Source organism: Equus caballus, chromosome 25 (genome assembly GCF_041296265.1).
Source record: "Equus caballus isolate H_3958 breed thoroughbred chromosome 25, TB-T2T, whole genome shotgun sequence".
In the NCBI taxonomy this organism is placed as follows: domain Eukaryota; kingdom Metazoa; phylum Chordata; class Mammalia; order Perissodactyla; family Equidae; genus Equus; species Equus caballus.
The window spans coordinates 46,373,660-46,394,278 of record NC_091708.1 but is presented as its reverse complement, the minus strand read 5'-3'; the positions used below and the strand labels follow the sequence as shown (position 1 = coordinate 46,394,278).

The window sequence follows — 20,619 nt, the reverse complement described above, 5'->3', positions numbered from 1 at the left end:
CTGCTCCCCAGAGAGCTGCCTCAAGACAGGTGGCCTAAGGGGTCGTCCAAGGCAGTAGGAGCTGGACTCTTCACTGCCCGGCTGGCAACAACGACCCAGCACCAAGGCAGCTGGAGCTCAGACAGCTCTGGCACAGGTGGCAGTCCACTGGGGGTGGCCGGCAGAGGCGACACAGTGGCTGATGTGATGAGAGAGTGGGGAGGGAGTTTCCAGAATGACAAGACTGGATGGCTGCACTGAGCCCACTGGAGCTCAAGGAGACACAGAAGGAAAGACTGAGCCAGCACCAGGTGGCCAAGAGCTGGAATGAGGGCTGAGGACACAGAACTACGCTCTGCTGCAGCTGGGGCCAGGCCCAGGACTAGTGGTCAGAGAAGGTCGTTGCCAGGGAGACCGCTACGCAGATCCTGACACACGATACAGGGACTTCTGGGCCTTGAAAACCTCGAAATTCCCAGATTCCCTGGAACTGTGTGACCCAGAAGAGGGTGCCCTTTCCTGTTAAGAGCTGGTAATCCCCCCAGCCGAGTGCTCAGAGACATGCAGAGGCCTCTCGCACGATGACATGTGCCCCTGCAGGACCTGCCCCCACTTCCCCTCTAGGCCACCAGGCCTACAAGCATGGGCTGGACCTGACAGAGAGGAAAGGGCTACCCGGGGTGCAGTGGCAGGGACCAGCAGTGGCCAGGGGCGGGCCTGAGTCAGAGAGAGGGTGCTGACTTGGGAAGACTGTGAGACACACAATTCAGCAGGGACCCCAAGGCGTGCTGTGCACAGTCTCATAGCACGGCCCTCACCAAGTGAGATGAGCTACCGGGACTGCTGAGGGACAGCTGAGGGACAGCTAATACGCTACAGAAGGCCAAGGAGGCCAGGGGACAGATGCCCTGGCACATGGAGGCATGAGGGGCCCCCTCTTCAGCACACCATGGCTGCCCATGGTCACTGCCACTGGGAAGCCAGGCGGCTGTGCAATCTGGCAGAGTCCACACGGACTTACATAATGGCCTGCACGGCAGGAGTGGCAGCCATGTGGCCTGGCAGCAGAGAGTCATGGGAATGAGAAGGGAACCGAGCTTGCCTAGGGGCAATGCAAACAAGCAGCTACAAGATGGTCCTGGTCAACTTGTCCCATGAGAAGAAACCAAGGATGGGGTGATGGGGTTGCCAAGGGTGGTCCCCCCTATAGAAACTCACCACTCCATGCCTCATCTCTGGGCCTGAGCCAAGGCCAGGTGCCTGGAGATGAGTCCCCAGGAACCAGGACCCACAACACTAAAGCAAGAGCCCACAGCAACGACCCCTGAGCGCTTCCCCACAGGGACAGATGCCATCCACTCAGGTGCCTGTGCACTACGGAAAGGGGCACCTAATGTGTCACAGACTGCTGGACCAAGGTGGTATCGAACTCGGAGAGCCAAAGCATCATCACAGCCCATCAGAGCAGAGAAGTGAAGGCCTGGCCAAGATCCAGCTGCCAGTGGGTCCACCGCATCCACAGGCCCAGCTGGGGGTCATGCCCCACTCTCCAAATGTACGCTCGGGAAAAACATATTCGGCAGCTGATACAAGAGCCACACTGGGTGTTAGGAAGGCCGAGGGGAACCTCAGAAATGTGTCCGTCCCCCCCACCCCATCAAGATGGTAAATCAGAACTTATCCCATCCAGGGATGGGGGAAATTAGTGCCTCCTCAAGGATCAAAAGGACACATGGGTATGGCCCCTGTATCTCCATTCAATCCCCCAGGCTGCCCCTGAAGAAACCAGATGGATCCTGGCCAAAGTCAGCCAAGCAGAAGGCCCAGGTATAGGTGCCCTGCCAGAGGCCTGTGCAGTGACCTCTGATCTCTAGGCACTGAACAAGAGTGGTCCCTATGATGGCCAGCAGGGAAATGAGACCTCAGTCCTATAGCAAAAAAAAAAACCTGAATTCCACCAACAGGAACGAGCTTGGAAGCAGTCTCCAGACAAGAACTTGGCCCAGGCAACACCCTGATTTCGCTTTTGAGACCCTAAGCGGAAAACCCAGCCGCGCCATGCCTGCACAGAGACTCACGGGCTGCCACACCAGTAAAACTGTCAGGATCCAGTGGTCAGAGGCATGCCAGATCATCCCATCCAAAGGCCCCCTCGCGCCTGTTGCTGGTGTACCTGGAGTGCCGCTCCAGCTGAGCGGCACAGAGGCTCTAAATGGGGCGCAGAGCAGGAAAGGGCTCCTCTGCAGGCCCAGGCCACAGAGTCAGGCAGACCCTCCGTACTGCAGCTCTCAGTGGCGGGAAATGAGCCACGTGGTCTAAAACAAGTCCCTGTGGGAGAAACCCAGAGCAGGACCCTGGGATTCTAGAGCAGGGCCATGCTAGCTGCCACAAAACACCACACACCTTCACAAACAAGCCCTGGCATGCACAGGGCACGGTGGAGACTGACTGAGTGCCTTGCTCACAGGGCAGTGAGTGACCAAGTGTCCAGAACTATACATCACGAGCGGAGTTCTGTGAGACATTCCTGGTCACAAGGGAAAGCCGTCCATCAGCAATTGATCACAGCAGAAGTGGCACCTTGAGACTGAGCCTGTGCAGGGCCAGAGGCCACAAGCTGCATGTCATCTACCACCACGCACCAGCACCCTCCCAGCTCCTATCTGCAGCCACAAGGGATGTCTGATGGCCAGTTGACGGAAGAAGAAAAACCCAAGCTTGGCTAACAGACCGTCAACTCAGAATGTAGTGGCCTGTCATCAGCCACTGCTATGCTAGCACAATGGGCACATGCAAGAAGTGGCCAGAGGCAGGGATGGACCCACACATGGGAGGCAAGAGGTACCCACTCCCACCTACCAGGCTCCCCAGGGGCCAAGGCTGAGCCCCTAGTGCAGCACCAGTCCTCGCAGAGGCCAACCAACCCCTCGGTGGCATGTTATCTGGACTGGGCCCACTCTGAGAGGGCCAGCAATTCCTTTTGGGGAGACGGGCCACATTCTTCCTGGAGTGTTTGCCCTTCCGTCCACGGGGCTCAGCCATACCTCTAGCCAATGGCTTACAGACAGCACCACCTCGCTGCACAGGACCCCACACAGCATGCGTCAGACGGGGGACATGCCTTATAAAAGTGGGTCCATGACCACAAGACCCACTGGTCGTGACATCCCAGAGTGTACCCTATCTACAGCTGCTTCCTGGGCTTTCTGACTGCTCATTCCCAAGAGCCAACAGGCGAGAAGAAGGGTCACCAACAAGACACTGCAGGCGCTGGTGGTTTCACGAATGCTGTTTCCTCTCCCTGCATTGATGCCTCCAAGCCGCCCCACCCCGTGTTGCCTTAAAAAACCACTCATCCTTCAGAGGTCAGCTCCTCCAGGTCACAGCACACATCACGATGCTCCACAGTTACCCAGGCTGCACTTTCCAATGGACTGTCCACCTCTGTGCGACCAGGGCCAGCCGGCCAGAGTGCCTGCTCCCAGCTATTGCTCGACACACGCCTGCTGTGTGAGCTCACGAGGGAGAGAGTCAGAGGCTCCCAGGAAAGCACAGTGAGGTGCAAAGCACACAGAATCGGGCACAGCAGAGCATGATCTCACAGGACACCTGCAGGAAGGAGAGCATGCCACACAGGCGGGGCCCAGCTGGAAGAGGCAGAACAGGCTTACTCAAGCAAGGGAGGCGCCGTGGCTCTGGAGCAGGACTGTGTGACGAGGGTAGAGAAACGCCCTCCTCACCTCACCAGCCTCGGCACAGTGCCACTGTCTGCTGTGCCAATCTGGTGGGGTGAATCTGCGTCTCATTTCTGTTTTCACTACTAATGAGGCTAAGCATCTTTTCATAAGTTTACTGGGCTCTGGAGTACTACTTTCAAGAAGTACCTGTTCAAGTCTTTTACTCATTTTTCTATTAGTTTTTCTTTTTCTTATTGACATGAATTAGCTTTTTATATATTCTGGATACCAGTTATCTGTCGTAGGTATCACAACTATCTTCTTTCCCTTGTAGTAGCTGATTTCTTTTTTTACTCTTTTTATCATCTTTTAATGAAAAAAAAGCCTGAATTTTAATGTGGTTGAATTATCAATCTTTTCCTATGTGGCTAATATTTTTAGATTCTTTATAAGAAATCACAAGGACACAAAGACATTCTCCCATATTATCTTCTTAAAGCTTTATCAATTCTCAAGGCTGGAAGATAATTCTACTCTATGGTAAGCACACATTTTTTTCTGCCTTGTTTCAGGGGCAAAAATTAAGAACTCTGAAGGGTGAGAATGGCCATCACAGACGAGAGAAGGGCTGTGATTCCTCACCAAGGAAGCGCGTCAGAACCACCTGGAAGCTTTCCTCCAAACAACCCGTTCACCCCTGGATTCTGATGCTACAGGACAAGGACAGGCCCAGTGCTGGACAGTGGGGAAAGACTCTTCGAGTAACCGCCATGGACCACGATAGAAAAGCACCAGACAGGCAGCTAAGAAAACAACAGTCTCTGTACCTTAAAGAAACCATCTAAACTCAACCAGCTCCTTGTACAAAAAGTTAGGAGCCAATTACAGACATCTTCAGAGGACTGCACCTGGAATCTCTCAGAAGAAACAGCCATCATTTTATGGAAACTCTGTCACTCACCATCTTTCAGTTCCTGAACATCCCTGGGTTGAACGAAATCTGGTTTGACATTCTCAAACCACCAGAAGAGTTCAGCAATGAAAACCATAACATTGGGCTAAAAGAAAAAACAAAAAAACCAAGGACACAGTAAGTAGCTTATTCATACATGGTTTTAAAAATGTGTGTTTAATAATTCATTATTACCTTCAACACTAAGGGCGCATACAGCATATCTTCTAAGGTGAGATAAAAGCATTTGTTAAGATATTCATTTGAGAATTCTCTCAGAAGCCGAATATTATACAGACTGTCAGCCATCGATGTTACCTCCTTCAAGCATATATCTAATAGATAAAAAAAACACTACAATTTACTATAAAGATATTCTGATTCATAAGTATGTGTATATACATATAAAATTCTGAGCTGCAAAACACTTCAAATGAAGGTAGTGGTGATATTTAAAAAGGTAACAACACTAAGAGATTTAAAAATTACAGTAAGTATTACAAGCAACACTAAATACAGAAATAAAACACTCCAGAGACAGAGCTGAGAAGTCTCCAGGATCTGTACTGAATTGTTAACATCTAAAAAGCTAATAGAAATTACTTAAGACTGGGCTTCCAAAGTGGACAGTAACAATCACCCTGCAGTTTATAAAAGGACCTTTCTACATTAAGCTGGTTAACGTCTACCCAAGTCTCTTCCACCAATCGGAAAGCCTCTGCACAAGGCTATCTCCACGAGTGCAAAGGAGCAGGAGGGATGATAAAATAGGAAGCATCAGGTTTATCCAAGGAATAATACAGGAATACTCCTCATCACAAAAATCAGGAGACGAAGGACAGCCAAAGTCTCCCCCGTGAAAGAGGTGGGGACTCTGGCTACTGGCATCCGGTAGGACAGTGTTCCATTCCACACTGCCTTGCAGGATGCCAGCAGTCAGTCAGTTCCAGCACAGGCATCGAGCCCCACGACTCTGCGTGCTCAGTGGGGGAGGGGAACGGCTCTCAGACAAGAACCACCAGATCAGCTCGACTCAGCTCAAGACGAGATGAGAAGTGGCTGTATTGAGGACTTTTTTGCCTGTAAACAAATAAATACAAAACAACAGGTTTGAGAAATATAACTTATTTTAAAATAACTGTATTTCTAAGAGGAAATCATTTTCAAGGGTTTAGAAGTGTGCACAAATTAGATTCACAGCATCTCAGATTCACTTATGACTTCTGTCCTATGCAATGCCCTGGCACTATTCATTCTCAAGAGAAACCTGTTATAAGCTGAGTAACTGTGCACATCTATATTGTTAGGTAATGTCTCTTTTTTAAAAATTTTGATTATAAAATCTATAAATATAAAGATGAGACTCCCATGTCCCCTCTACTCAAATACCAACATCATACCTTACCTGAGTCAGATCTTGCTTTCCTTCAGTGACAAAATACCACAGCTCATGCTGAAGCCCACCTCCCCGCCAAGGCGACGACTGTCCTACAGCCCCGGCCGCCCTCCCACGCAGGCGTCAGTGTTTTCAGCACACACGGTCTGGGCCCATGAGCAACGTGCCCATAAACAGTACACCGCAGACTTGGCTCTCCTAAATTTACATTAATGATGACAAACTAGGCCGACCATTCTGCAGCCTGTTTTTCCCCCCAATTCAGTATTAGCTTTCCAAACAGATCTATGTTGATGTGGCTCGAGTTCAGTCGTTCATTTTAACCACTATATAGTGTTCCACGATTTTCACTATCACAAAAAATGCTGTAAACACCAAAACTGTGTGTCCTCTCTGCACTTGCACACTCAGAGAAGGGGCTGGCAGGGCCACGAGCTACACTCCTCACACCTGGCCAACACCTCTTCACAGCCCACCACAGACCTCTGGAGCTTGCTCCTGTCCTACCTCCACCCTGGCATGATCAGGCCTTCTAATTTTTGCCAATTTGATGGGTGTGAAATACCCCTTTCTGAAACGGCACATCCCCGGTGACTGGAGTGGTTTTACCCCACTTCCTCTCCCTGAAAAGCCTGTTCTTATCCTGCCTCTGGGTTGTTTGTCTTTTTCTTAATGATTTATAGGAATCCTTTATGTATTACTGTTACAAAAGGACTGTGTGACAATTCTTTATCAATTTATATTTGTTGCAAATATTTTTTACGGATATAGTTTCTCACATAATTTTGTTTATGACATTCCTTTGTCACCATATTGAATTTTATTATGGTTAAATATGCGAATCTTTCCTATTAATTGTGGTTTTTTATAACTTAAGTAATGCATCCCAACACCAAAGCCATAAACACAGGGAACTGGCAGACGGGAGGAGGGAGCGGAGAGGCCTGGGGCCGCCTCGAGGTGGAGTGCCAGCGCCAGGAGAGGTGAGCTCCAGTCGCGGCCCAGAAGCGGCCTGCTGAAGAAGTGGCTGCAGACCACCCAACAAAGCCTGCAGAGCCCTCCGTTTTGGATTTGCCACAGGCAGTGAGACGACAAAGAGAGCCTCAGCTGTATCCACCAAACTTGGATCAAGTGAGCCTGAAGAAACTTCCAAATCTTGCTCCAAAAACCCTTTCGGGAGCAGCAGCTTTTTATGATGAAGACGACAGTGAACCAGAGGACACGCCCCCAGAAGCAAAAAGGAGGATCAAGAACACTGGCAGGAAAGGACCAAACTCCTTCCATAAAGGAACACACGGGTTTCCTGACAACCGGAAGCTACGGGAGTGAAACAAAGTCTCGTCTTGGAAATGTCCATGAGCAAACAAGTTAAATGATGTGTTTTGAAACTGGAGTATGGGCTGAGTGCAAACTTAAAAGGAACAGTTTCCTTTTTCAAAGAATGGTTTAAGATTATCTTAGAAGCTGCCCTTCCTTTTTTTTAAGATTGAGTGGTACACTAATAAATGAGAGTTTGAAATGAGAGCCAACTTATGTTTTATATACAGATTTCAAGACATTTACTAATTTTGTAGTTTCATTGATTAGTTTTCAAAGGTTTCAAATTAAAAAATGAGAAAAAAAATATTTTCTTTTCAGAAATTTTCAGAAGCAAAATTTTAAATTTTGCTTTCAGGTTAGGTCTTTCACCCAAGGAGAGGGGCTTCTCTCTCACGTGGGGTGAGATCTCACCATATCTCCCCAATAGGTGGCCTTGCATCCCCATACTCTGGACCCAGCCCTCCCTCTCCCTGTGAGCTGTGGGCCACCTCACAAAGCACCGGGTTCCCCACAGAGCATCCTGTTCAGGCTCCGTTTGCCACGAGAGTGAGCCCCATCTCCCAAGGGTGTGGGGAGGACGCCATCACTACCTGACAGAGGAGAAGGGGACATGGGCTCTTGCTGCTCTTCCAAGTGACTTTCAAAGAACCCCCACCAAGTCCTCACTGTCCCTGCCGTCCTGGCACGTCCGTTTGGTGCCTTGCTGAGATTCCACGGGAGGAGCCGACTTGCTGCTCTGGCTTGCCCTCCTTTTACCACTCCTTGATTAGGCGGCTTGTCATTCAGGGTCCAGAGGTCTCCCAGTTTCCTCCCAGGTGGAATGTGCAATTCAGTCCCTTCTTCTCCTTGTATCAGAGTGATTTTAAAGAAGGAAACAGGAAGCTACTCTTCGTTCCCTTTCCTTCGATTCTTTGGGTTTACTTCTAAGTTCTCTTATAATGCACTGAGATCAACCTAGTTCACTAATTTTAAAAATTCCTTCTTTTCCAGAATATGCACTGAGGCTACAAATGGCCCTTTACTGGCCACTCTGAGCTGCGTCCACAAGTTCTGGCACGTATGTCATTCACTCACTTATTCAACAAGTATCTACTGAACACCAGCTCGTCCAAGACACCTTTGCAGAGGGCTGGGATCTGTCAGTGAACAAGACAGACAGGAAATCCCTGTCCACGTGCAGCTCAGACTAGAAAATTCCACTATGGTTTCTACTTTGACCCATGAAATATTGAAAACTGTCTTCTTTGGTTTCTAAGCATTAAAGACTTCAGAGGTTTAGAGAAAGGGGCTGCATGTTTTTGTTACTGATTTCTCATTTTACTGCACCATGGGAAAAGTATCAATTCTTTGCAATCTGTTGGTTTCCTCTGTGGCCTTAACAAGTCCATTTTTGTAAATATTTCCATGCTTGCTTATTTGAAAGAGCATATTCCATAATGGCTGGTGCCCAGGACCAAGCTTGTTAATTCGGGGTTCAGGTCTTCCGTGGCCTCACTCTTCTTATCGGCTTCTTCAACCACTTTCCACAGTGTAAGTGAGGAGTGTGGCTCTGTTCATCTCTCCCTGTAATTCTGTCAGCTTTTAAAATATCCATATTGATATTCTGCTATTAGATGGAATGAGCTTCAACTGTGGGTCATTCCAGCACCAACACTGACTCCCAGCCTGACTAATTCTTTTTGTCTTTAGATCCCAGTGGACATGCTGGAAGCAGGCCGGATACAACTGAAGCAAGAACTAAGTGAACCAGTGAACCAGAAGGTAGACTTCAGAAAATATCCCGAATGCAGAGGATGAAAGACATGAAAAGAGAAGAAAACGCAAAAAAGGTGCTGAGGATAAAGGAAAAATTCCAGCAAACAGGTCCCACTCCTCTAACGCCAGGACACAGGAAACACACCTGTAACTCCAAGACACAGGTACCACTCCTGTCCTTGTCCTTCTTTTGTTTTCTAGTTCTTCTCTTACGTCTTAATCATTTTAAACACTGTGTTCTTGTTCAGATGTTCTCTTTCACCGACGTCTTGGTGCCAAATACGTCATATCTGCAGCTCTGGTGAGGCCTCTCTCCTTGTGTGGTTCTGTTTTCCCACAAGGCCCATGTTCCGGCCGTAGGGTGATTGTTCTCTGCGGTGTCCAGTGGGCCCTGGCACGTGCAATCACTCCTACACAGCAAAACTCTGCTTTAACTCCTGCCAGGGCCCGCGAACTTCAGGAGTCCTGGACTCTACTCCACACGAACCTCCCGGTGGCATACAGCAGGCAGCATTCATTTCAACCTCTCTCCCATCAGGAGAGGCCCCTGCCCCTCCCCCACCACAGGCATCTGACCAGCCTCCTGGTTTTTTCCTGGACAGGAGGTGGAGATTTTCTCCTCCTTCCCAGGGTCCTGGTGCCAGCTCCAACCACAGAGCCCCAGGGCCAAGTGAGCATGAGGCCCGGGAGGCCCGTCAGCTCACAGGTTCTCACTCAAAGACAGAGGCCCTCTCCTAGACCCCGAGACTCCCCTTCCTTTCAAGTTCAGCTGTGCATTTTAAAAACTATTTTATCTAGAAAAACTACAAGATCCAGCATTTTTGTACCTGGAGCAGGAACAGGACCAACATCAGCTCCATCTCTAGCGCCGGAGTCTAACACAAATACTTCACGTGTGGGGCAGCATTCCGGGCATTCTCTAGGCCTTGCACCCCCTTCCCTCAGAAAGAGGGTGCTCAGCCAAGCCTAAATCAGAATTCCAGTTCCCACGGCCCCCTGTATAGACACCCACTGTCATGCTGTTCACAGAGTCATTCGCATCTCTCTCTCCCCACCACCAGCCTGTGAGCGCCTCAGAAAGATGCACTGGCATCGTAACGCCCCCAGTACCAAGCACGCAGGAATCGTTCATAAATGGTTTGTATACAGACTGTATTCTTCACTCCTTTTCCTATCCCCAAACTAAGTTCTAGATGTAAAACAAGTGTAACGGGACTGAAAAGACCCTAACTATTCTGGGACTTGAGTAAAGTCACAAATATTTAACACACCCAAATACTTTCAAAATACAATTTCTTCCTCAGATAAAACACAGGTTAAGTGTAAGGACATCATCCTCAAATCTTTTCATCTATATGCCAGCATCCCAGTGGGTATTAAGGACTCAGCGTGTTACCTTCTGGTTTTTTAAACGTTTGGGTCAGTGTATTATAACATCTTTTTAAGGCGTTAGGTCTGTTCAAGGGGAGCCTTCTCCACTCACCATCCAGCTTCATCTGCTCTGGGCAGTAGAAGTGGACGACGGCCAGGAGAGCGGCCCCATCGCTGCTGTCTCTCATCAGGTCCTCCAGCAACGGGAAGCAGGGCGGCTGCCTCGCAGACAGGTGCTCTCGGCGATAGCGCACCTGCAGGCGATGAAAGGAAAACGCTCAATACGTGACGTGCCTTCACTAGGGCCTGCATCACAGGCAGATGGTTAAATCGAGAGCTAACATAACGCCCGTGGACACTGTGCGGAGTAGCAGCAATTGTACAGAAAAAGCTCAAAACGCCTGGATTACATTCTTTGCCTGGAACATGTATGTCACGATCCAGGGAACTGGGCTTCACGGCTACACTGGGTGACAGCAATCAGCTGCTAACGACACAGGGCCCCTCACTCTAAAGTGCCGTGACACACACAGAAAAGAGAGCAGAAGGCACGCCTACACTACCAAAAGCTGGTATACGGTAAAGAATGAGAAACAAGTTAAAAGGTGAACATCCTAACACATGGAAGATCCAAGTTACTGCTACTTTTCTCAGTATTATTGGCATTACCCTCAGCTATTGAGAAAAATACAAAAGAGTGTTAATATATAGTTTGAGAAATTTCAGAAACCAGGCTAGACAAAATTTCGTACAATACATCAACCAGCCCCTCTAGTAAGCGCAACAAAGTGTCAGGAAACTGAATGCAGGCCAGGTGCTCTATAAACAAGTATCTTCTCAAGGTCTCCAGACTCCTGCCTTTGGGGAAACCATGTGCATGCATGTGAGCTGCCCCGAGCCCCTCAGCGCCACGCCCATAACTGAGGTCAGCGTCCAAGCACACAGGCCGTGACTGATGCCTGAGGTGGGTCAGCACAGGTGCCTGTCACAAACGCCCTACTGGACGCTCGTTCTTTCTGTGTTCACAGTCACAATATGGCTTTAAAATAGGGCATTTCCTGCAAGCCACGTTTTCTTGAGAGGAGGAAGGTACAAAACCCAAACTAGAGGAAGAGAACCATAGTCTGTACCAACAACTATGGATTTCTGAGAGTTCAACCTAAAGAAAAACTCTCTCTCAGCAATCTGGAATTTAAAGTCGTAATCTTAGTAAGCATAGAGAATAGAATAATCAATACTCATATTTGATTTTATGTATATATATATACTTGTGTGTGTGTGTGTGTGTGCGCGTGTGAGGAAGATTGGCCCTGAGCAAACATCTGTGCCAATCTTCCTCTATGTAAATGTGGGACACTGCCACAGCATGGCCTGATGAGCGGGGTGGAGGTCCACACCCAGGATCCAAACCCGCCAACCCCTGGCCGCAAAGCAGAACACGCAAATTTAACCACTAGGCTACCAGGCCAGCCCCTCAATAATGATACTTAGTATAAAACATTTCTAATACATTCTTTTAAAATTAGGAATAAGGCTTATTTCACGTCACTAGAATCTGTTTCGACATAGACTTTAACTTGTTTCTCAGGGCTCACAGCCTTGGCTACAACATGTAACATGCCCACACTGCGCCGGGGGCCAGGTCCACGGGCTCCAGCATGCAGAGCACGAGGGCATGCGCCAGGCCAGGCTTCCACACAGACAGACAGCACACACGAGTGACCGACCACAGCATGCAGTAAAGCAAATGTTTCCTCGACTGAAGATGGATGGTATGCGTTTAAAATCAGGCAAAACACTCAACTACAGGGTCCAGGGAGCTTTTAGAATCACCTTCAAGTCAGGTCTGTCAACCCTCCAGGCTGGAGTGTTACGGTGAAACCTCTGGACCTGCCAATCTGACCAGCCCCAGCCACACTTACGCTCCCCAGCCTGTCTGCTGGACACTGCAGGCAGCGCCGTCATGAACTAAAGGACTCCTGAGGGGTCACTGCTCTTGGTCACAGTTCCAGTTCCTATAAAACTCTCATCTGAAACCTCACTTCCTGTAGCACAGCTGAATTTCTGACTCTATCCTCACTACATCACCTAATTGTTTTAATATTTGCTGTTTGGCTTTCAGGATTCAAGAAGCTAAAAAATATGTAAATATTCATAAAGATGTTTTCCTTTTCTTTGTTATTACTCTATTTCAGAGAAGCAAATTCTCCATCAGCCGGAAGGCAGACCACATCACTGCTCACACGGATCTCACTCACCAGCTTCTCCCGCTGGTGTCTCCTACATCACAGAATTCCAAAGATAATCTGGCCCAAACAATTAAACTAAAGGAAACAGGCCATCAAAGGAGTAAGCAAAAAGATTTGTGTTCTAAAACTTCATTTTAAAATGTACCACTTGGAGCGCCAGGTATTTTCCCACAGGAACAGTGTAACAAACTCGTTCCTATGCAGAACGGGCACCACGTGGAGCACAGCTGGACTGACTACTTTCTGACTTTCTTTTTATGGGAAGATTCACACAACATTTTATTTAAAGGTCCTTGGGGAGTGAGTCCTTCTCCGTAGCCCACGAGCACCCTTTCACAGGGTGCACCGTCTTCCTCATCAGACGGTCCACGCTCCAGTTACTAAGACGTGTCCTATTAATATCTCCATTAGGGAAGGCAGGATCAGAAAGAACAAAATATAAAGAATAACTTGGGAAATTAATTATTTATCATTCCTTCTGACTTCCATTAGAAAAAAGAATAGATCCTATCGTTTACTTTTCCTTTCGTCACGTAAAGAAATAACTAAGTTCCATAGGAAGAAACACAAAACTCTATCTTTAAAATTACCTAGGAAATTGGGCAAAACCAAACTCTGTGTGTTATCTATGAAACGCACCTTAGAACTCCCAAGTGCCATATTATGGAGCCTACTCAGCCCAGAATCAGGTTATCGCTCGTACTGGACAAAGTGTCATAACAATACCGAGGAGGACATTTGAAAAAAGAAACAGGTTCGGGTGCAAGCGACTTTCAATGGAAGCAAGTGATTGCAACAGGATGGCTGTTGATGGCAGCGGCGCACGGAGCTCACTTACAGGCACTAACTTCCAGTACCACTTGGAGGGAGACTGCCCGGAGCAAGGGAAGGAAGGCAGGAGAGGAGCGTCAGCAGGGAAGGTCCATGTGTGGAGGGACGTGATACCACGTTCACACAGCATTTACAAGAGAGGCGGGACGTCTCTGAGAAGGAAGATCTGTCCAGCGCACGTGGCCTGGACATTCTGTCTTCTCAGATGACTCAAGTGGAAGGTCACAGGCACCTCTACAACACTGGCCTCTGCAGGAGCAAAGAACACTCCGGAAACTTGGTAGAGGCTGGGCATCAAAAAGGACAGAGGCCAACCAAGACTCAGTGCCTCATCTGTGCCCCTAGGAGGAACAAGGAGGCTAACAAGCAGGCCCAGTGTGTGGTGCCCACAGCATCCCCAGAGTCCAGGAGCGAGCGGACGCCGAGCGATGGCAGACACGGCTGGGGCATGTCGTGCACGCGTTCAAGGGACGCAGTCACACGTGCTCGGCAAAAAATGAAATAACGTCAGGGGAAGAAAAGGACAGAAATGACCGGAATGCCTAAGGCACCGTCTGCATCATTTCATTAGACAAGTAATATTTATCCACCTGAATTCCACACTGGGTTTGAGAGATCTACAACCAGTTGCATAGACCCCAGTGTAAGGGATTGTCAAGGGGACCCTTGGCAGTAGGCAATTCACTCCTCATTTGCTGACTTCTGGAAGTAACTCCTGGGTAGCCCTGTCACCCCTTACTTTTGAGCTTCCCAATACCTCCCAACATCTCCCTCACCCTCTCAAGCTAAACACAAGACTACTCCGGGCCAGGGGGAAAAGGGGAGCCAGCTGCCAGGGGATCGAGGAGACCCACTCCTTTCTTAGTGAGTAAAAATAAAGACTAAGCAAGGAGTACTATGATGTGATTCTCTAAGACCAGGGGCACAGAACTCCGTGCACAGCAGAGCGGTTAAACTAGCCCGTTACCTTCTGACGGGCCGGGCTCTCCAACAGCTGCTGCTTTAACTTCACTTCCTTCTCTGTTATCTCTCTCATTTTAAGATTTACCTAAAGTAGAAGAAAAACGCATTAAAAAGGCAATTGCTTTCCGACACTGGTAGCCATATCTTTACTTTGCCACCCAGAGACCCCACTTTCCTTGTTTTAACTCTGGACTCTCAGACACAGGTGTTCTTTAGGCCAATTACACACATGCAGAAATATACGGACCCCACGTGGTCTGTGACTCAACGTGGACAAGGTCAGCCTGCTACTCCAGGAAATACTCTGTGCCTCCAAACGCTCGCGCAATGCTTCCAGCTCACGACAGGATCAACAAGCCCCATCACTGGACGTCTACGGTGCACAAGCAGCACACGTGCTCCGTCAGCATCAACAAACACTGCTGATGAACAGTCTGGCTGAGATGCCCCCTGCAGAGCCTAAGGGGCGGCTCACCCAGGCCCCCGAGCACACAAAAATAACACTTGGTAACTTTAATCCCAAAGCTTTAACTGCACAGCGCTTAGATAACTAACACAACTTCTTGGAAATTAAAGCATTCTCTCCTGGAATTATTAACTCAAAGATAAAACCAAAATTGCAATTACAAAATACCATGAAGAAAAATATTCATCAATGGTTAAAAGGATGTGGTCGAAGCTATAATCAGAGGAAAAGGCAGATTTTATTACTAAACAAGAATATAGCTAAGTGAACTCAAGAAAATCCAATCAAGGAAGTAGAAAGATTATTTTTTAAAAGAAAAATCAATATAGAAAAACTTAAAAATAAATGAATTAGAATGGATGGATAAGCAATAAAGCAAGTACTGTAAAATATAAAATCTAATGTAAAATGTAAAACATTGTAAAATCTAGGGGGTGGGGACATGAGTGTTCTTTATTTCTTTTTTTTTTTTTAAAGATTGGCACCTAGGCTAACAACTGTTGCCAATCTTCTTTTTTTTTGCTGCTTTATTCCCAAACGCCCCCCCCCACCCCCCCACCCCGCCCCCGGTACGTAGTTGTATATCTTAGTTGCAGGTCCTTCTAGTTGTGGGATGTGGGACGCCGCCTCAACGTGGCCTGACGAGCAGTGCCATGTCCGCGCCCAGGATCTGAACCCTGGGCTGCCGCAGCGGATTGCACGAACTTAACCACTCGGCCACAGAGCCGGCCTCCAAATTGTTTCAACTTAACTGCATGTTTAAAATTTTTCAGAATAAGATACTGGAAATAAAAAAAATTTTTAGAAAATATGTTTCTGCCATAAGCTAGACAGCTTTCAAATATGGAAAAGATTTTCTTTCTTTTTTTTTTTTGAGGAAGATTAGCCCTGAGCTAACTACTGCCAATCCTCCTCATTTTGCTGAGGACGACTGGCCCTGAGCTAACATCCATGCCCATATTCCTCTACTTTATACATGGGATGCCTACCACAGCATGGCTTGCCAAGCGGTACCGTGTCCACACCCAGGATCTAAACCGGCGAACCCCGGGCTGCCAAGAATCGGAACGTGCAAACTTAATCACTGGGCCACTGGGCCAGCCCCAGGAAAAGATTTTCTGATTAGATTGGTGGTGACATTAATGAATGTAATTTTTGATACTGTATCATGAAATGTGACAACACTGGGAAAATCTATGCAACTCAGTGGAACACTTTTCCAAATGACCAATGTGTGATGTCACAGAATTACAGGCCAGCAAAAGAGCCAGGAAGGACGCAAAGAAGATACAATGACTTTAATATAACAGAGTACAAAAAGTTCACTGACCTAGCATCAAGAATACTAGATAAAAGAATTCTTAGAACAATAAAAGGACAAATAATCCATTTCAAAATGGGCAAAGGATTTGAAGAGACGTTTCTCCAAAGGAGATGTACAAATAGCCAATAAGCACATGAAAGGAGGTCCCCGTCATTAGCCATCAGGGAAATGTGAATCTAAACCACAATGAGACGCCACTTCACATCCTACAGAACGGCTAGAACTGAAAAATCAGAAAAACAAGTGTTAGCAAGGATGTGGAAAGTGGAAACTTCAGCTACTGCTGGTGGAAACGTAAAATGGTGCGGTCGCTGTGGACAACAGTTCGCCACTGCTTCAGAAAGTTAAACAAAGAGCCCCATACGACCCATCAGTTCCACCCCGAGAGACACAGCCAGGAGAAACAAAAACGCATCCTCACAAACACTTGTAACAAGTGTTCACATCAGCACCATTCGCAACAGCTAAAAAGCAGAAACACTGCAAATGTCCCTCAGCTGAGGAACAAACAAAATGCGACATAACAAGTAATACTCAGTCATAAACAGGAATGAGGTGCTGATAAACGCCTCAAGATGGCTGAGAGTTGTGCTGAGCTGAAAGAAGGCAGACGCTCAAGGCCACCTGCTGTATGACTCCAGGCATACGAAGTGTCCAGAAGAGAAGAATCCACAGAGACAGAAAGCAGATGAGTGACCAGCAGGGGCTGGAAGGGGTGGAGAGCGAGAACTGACGGGCACAGAGTCTCTTTCAGGGTGCGAGAAAACGTTTGGAATTAGTGGTGGGAGCTGTACGACCTTCTGAATATATTAAAAACCACTAAACTGCACACTTTAAAATAGTGAGTGGGGGCTGGCCCCATGGCCTAGTGGTTAACTTTGGCACACTCCACTTCGCCGGCCTGGGTTTGTGGCTTTGGATCCTGGGCATGGACCTACACCACTTGTCAGCCATGCTGTGGCAGCGTCCCACATGTGAAGTAGAGGAAGACTGGCACGGATGTTAGCTCAGGGCAAATCTTCCTCAGCAAAAGAAGAAGAAGACTGGCAACAGATGTTGGCGCTGGGCAAATCTTCCTCAGCAAAAAATAAATTAATTTAATTTAATTAAATAATGAGTTTTCAGTATGTCAACTGTATCACAATTTTTTTAAAAAAATTTAATTGATAATGGTTTCAAATTCCACACTGCAATTAACCTTTGAGAAACTACCACTTATCAAGCTTCAGTGTAGAATCAAAATAAGACGTGGATAATTTTCTGAAAAGATTATGAAATACTCTCCCCTCTCCCAACCATATATCATGTGGAGCCAGATTTCCTTCATATACTTCAATAAATATAACACATTATAACAGATAAGATGCAAAAGCAGGGAAGAGAATCCAGCTGTTTTCTAGTAAGCCAGATATTAAAGAAGCTGACAAAATTGTAAAATATCACCATTTATTTTTGAAAAGTTATTTTTCATAAAAAGTACATTGTTCATATTAACATGAAATGAGCTGTTATTTTTAAGTGAATTAATAAATATTTTTAAATTTTCTTGCTTTTAATTTCTAATATGGTACATAGTGATAATTTTTTTTTAATTCTTGGGGTCCACAGTAATTTTTAAGAGTGTGAAAGGGTCCTGAAACCAAAGAGTCTGAGAACTCTATCTGTACAAAGGAAGAACAACACAAATGGAAAATACGTGGGTAAATATTATTCTCTGTTTTTAATTCCTTTAAAGGGAACTGACTATTGAAAGCAAAAATCACGTTTCGGAGGTTATGATGAAATGAATGACAAGAGTAGCACAAAGGTCAGAAGGGGAAAGGACATTTCCGACACAATCCATGAAACGGTGTCACTCTGCTTGGAGGTGGAATGTGATAACCTGAAGATGCATATTGTAAAACTTAAAGTAGCCTAAAAAATACTGGAGAGAAAATGACACGAAATAAAATAAGACACTAAATAAGATAAAATTGGGCACTAAAAAGTACTCAATCCAAAATAAGTCAGAAGAGAAGAAAGACAAAGAAAAACTGAGATAGAGAGAAAGCAGACAAGATGGTAAAACCCAGACACCTCCATAATCACATTAAATGTAACTGCTGTAAACATTCCAATGATAAGGCACAGACTGTCAGACTGAATAAAAAAGCAAGACCAACTTACAGTATCCATACGAAACTCACTTAAAATAGAAAGACAAGAGGTTAAAAATAAAAGGAAGGGAAGAGACACACCATGCACACACTAGTTATAAGAAAGCTGGAGCAGCCATATTAGTATTAAATGAAGTAGACTTCAGGACAAAGATTATCACTTGTGATAAAGACAGACATTTCATGATGACAAAAGGGTTAATTCATCAAGAAGATATAAAAATTCTACAAGTGTGGGCCGGCCCCGTGGCCTAGTGGTTAAGTTCGGTGTGCTCCACTTCAGTGGCCCAGGTTCAGTTCTCACTCATCAGCAGCCATGCTGTGATGGCAACCCACATAAAAAATAGAGGAGGACTGGCACAGATGTTAGCTCAGGGCCAATCTTCCTCGAGCAAAAAGAGGAAGATTGGCAACAGATGTTAGTTCAGGGTGAGTCTTCCTCAGCAAAAAAAAAAAAAAATCCCACAGGTGTATAAATGTAGTAACAGTGTGGAAAGACATAAAGCAAAAACTGAGACAACCAAAAGGAAAAACAGACAATATTACAGCTGGAGATGTCAACTCTCCTCTTAGAGTAAGTGACTGACAGGGCAAGAAGACTCCAGAAGATGCAAACACCACCAACCATCAATCTGAAGTGACAAAGAGCACTCTACTCAACGCCAGGACAAATATTCTTTTCAAGTGCACAAGAAACATGCTGCAAGACCATGCGCTGGACCAGAAGACAAGTCAATAAATTTAGGACTGAAATCACACAAAGTATGTTCTCCGACCACAACAAAATCAGAAACCAAAGCACTAAAAGATATTTAAAGCCACTCCCCCTTACAAATTTGGAAACTAAACTACAAACTTGTAGATGACTCCCTGATTAAACAACAGTCTACACGTGAAGCCGGCAATCTTGAAGAGGATGATGGAAGCCACGACACATCAGATGTGTAAGGCGCAGCTAAGGCCCTACTCAGGAAGACGCAGCCTTAAACGTTCATATTCCAAACGAAGACGGGTGGAAAGGAACTAACCCTCTACCTTAACTAAAAGGAGAGCAAATTAAACTCAAAACAAGTAGAAAGAAAAAATAATAAGGCAAGAGGAGAAATTAAACAGAAAGCAACAGAAAAAAAGCAAGTCTTTTAGGAGATTAATAAAGTCGATGCGCCAGATGAGCCAAGGGAAGGAGCAAACACGCGGTCACCCAGAGCAGGAACAAGCAGGGACAGCGCCACAGAGCACACGCTAAAGGATGGCAAAGAAACACTACGAACTTTATGCCAATCAAGTCAACAATCTAAGGAAAACTGACAAATTCCTTAGAGTCACGAGTTACCAAAACTGAGCACCAGCGCTGGAGAGAGCCTACCGGAAAGCAGCGGAGCGAGAGCCCCCGGCCGGAGCTCACAGCTCACCCACATCAGACGGTTCACACGAGGGAAACTCCATTAAGTGCTAGAAACTTAAATTCACATGGAAATGCTGAGAAAATTGCAAAACATGGAAAACATTGAATAAAAATGTAAATACTGGGTAAGGGGAAAAAAGGTCATGAGAAACTGAAGCATTAACTCCAGGAAAAACAAAGCACGGCTCAAGACAAGGGGCGCGTGGTAACGTCAAGTCCGACCACTGACCTGGTCAAAGCAGTCCACGTGACCATGCAGAAAGACGTGGACCAGAGGGGAGGGTCACGTGAGCCATGATCAACATCTGTAATAAGAGTAAGTCAGAAGGCAACATCTTCTGGAGCCAGGACAGACCCCAAGTCAGAGACAGAGTGCGTTTCTTGAAAACATGGAGGGAACTACCGGAATTCACATGCCAGAGCACCACAGTGACGCTGCTGGTCTGTACGAAGGCCACCTTCTACATGGGAGCCAAGTCCACAGGGAAACAGAGGCGCCGGTAACCTGGGAAGGCATTTAAAACAGAAGGCAAATGGCTAACACCCTAAATATATGTATGAGAAAACTGATGAGGTGGGGAAAAAAGGAACGTACCCTCCCACAAGAAATACGGCCAAAGATAAACAAAGTAATCTACCAAAAAGACAGACAAATAGCCAAACATATACTCTATTTTTTAAACTTCAAGTTTGCCAGTGAATGAAGAAATACAAGTAAAAGACGAGACTATTTTTCACCTTTTGAATTGGCAAGCATTTTTTAATAATATCCAAT

The 20,619-nt window shown here is 46.5% G+C and overlaps 1 protein-coding gene and 1 non-coding gene across 19 annotated transcripts in view; both read right to left on the bottom strand.

Moving 5' to 3' along the window:
* Positions 1–20,619, bottom strand: part of CAMSAP1 (calmodulin regulated spectrin associated protein 1) — a 68,494-nt gene that overhangs the window by 14,257 nt on the left and 33,618 nt on the right. For 9 of the 18 annotated variants that reach the window (XR_011432465.1, XM_070250923.1, XM_070250924.1 and 6 more), the window contains 4 exons: positions 14,498–14,578; positions 10,563–10,704; positions 4,804–4,943; positions 4,618–4,714 (listed from right to left, as the gene is read on the bottom strand). Coding sequence is in view for 16 of the 18 variants with exons in the window: in XM_070250923.1 (XP_070107024.1) it covers positions 4,618–4,714; positions 4,804–4,943; positions 10,563–10,704; positions 14,498–14,578 (460 nt within the window). In the remaining 2 variants the exon portion in view is untranslated. Of the gene's footprint in view, positions 1–4,617; positions 4,715–4,803; positions 4,944–10,562; positions 10,705–13,537; positions 13,571–14,497; positions 14,579–20,619 lie in introns of all 18 variants that reach the window. The other 9 variants (XR_011432464.1, XM_023629359.2, XM_070250934.1 and 6 more) reach the window with 2 other exon arrangements.
* MIR9040 (microRNA mir-9040) lies at positions 5,466–5,568 on the bottom strand. Its single transcript, NR_128054.1, is given in 1 exon segment — positions 5,466–5,568. It is a non-coding gene; the product is annotated as a microRNA mir-9040 (primary transcript).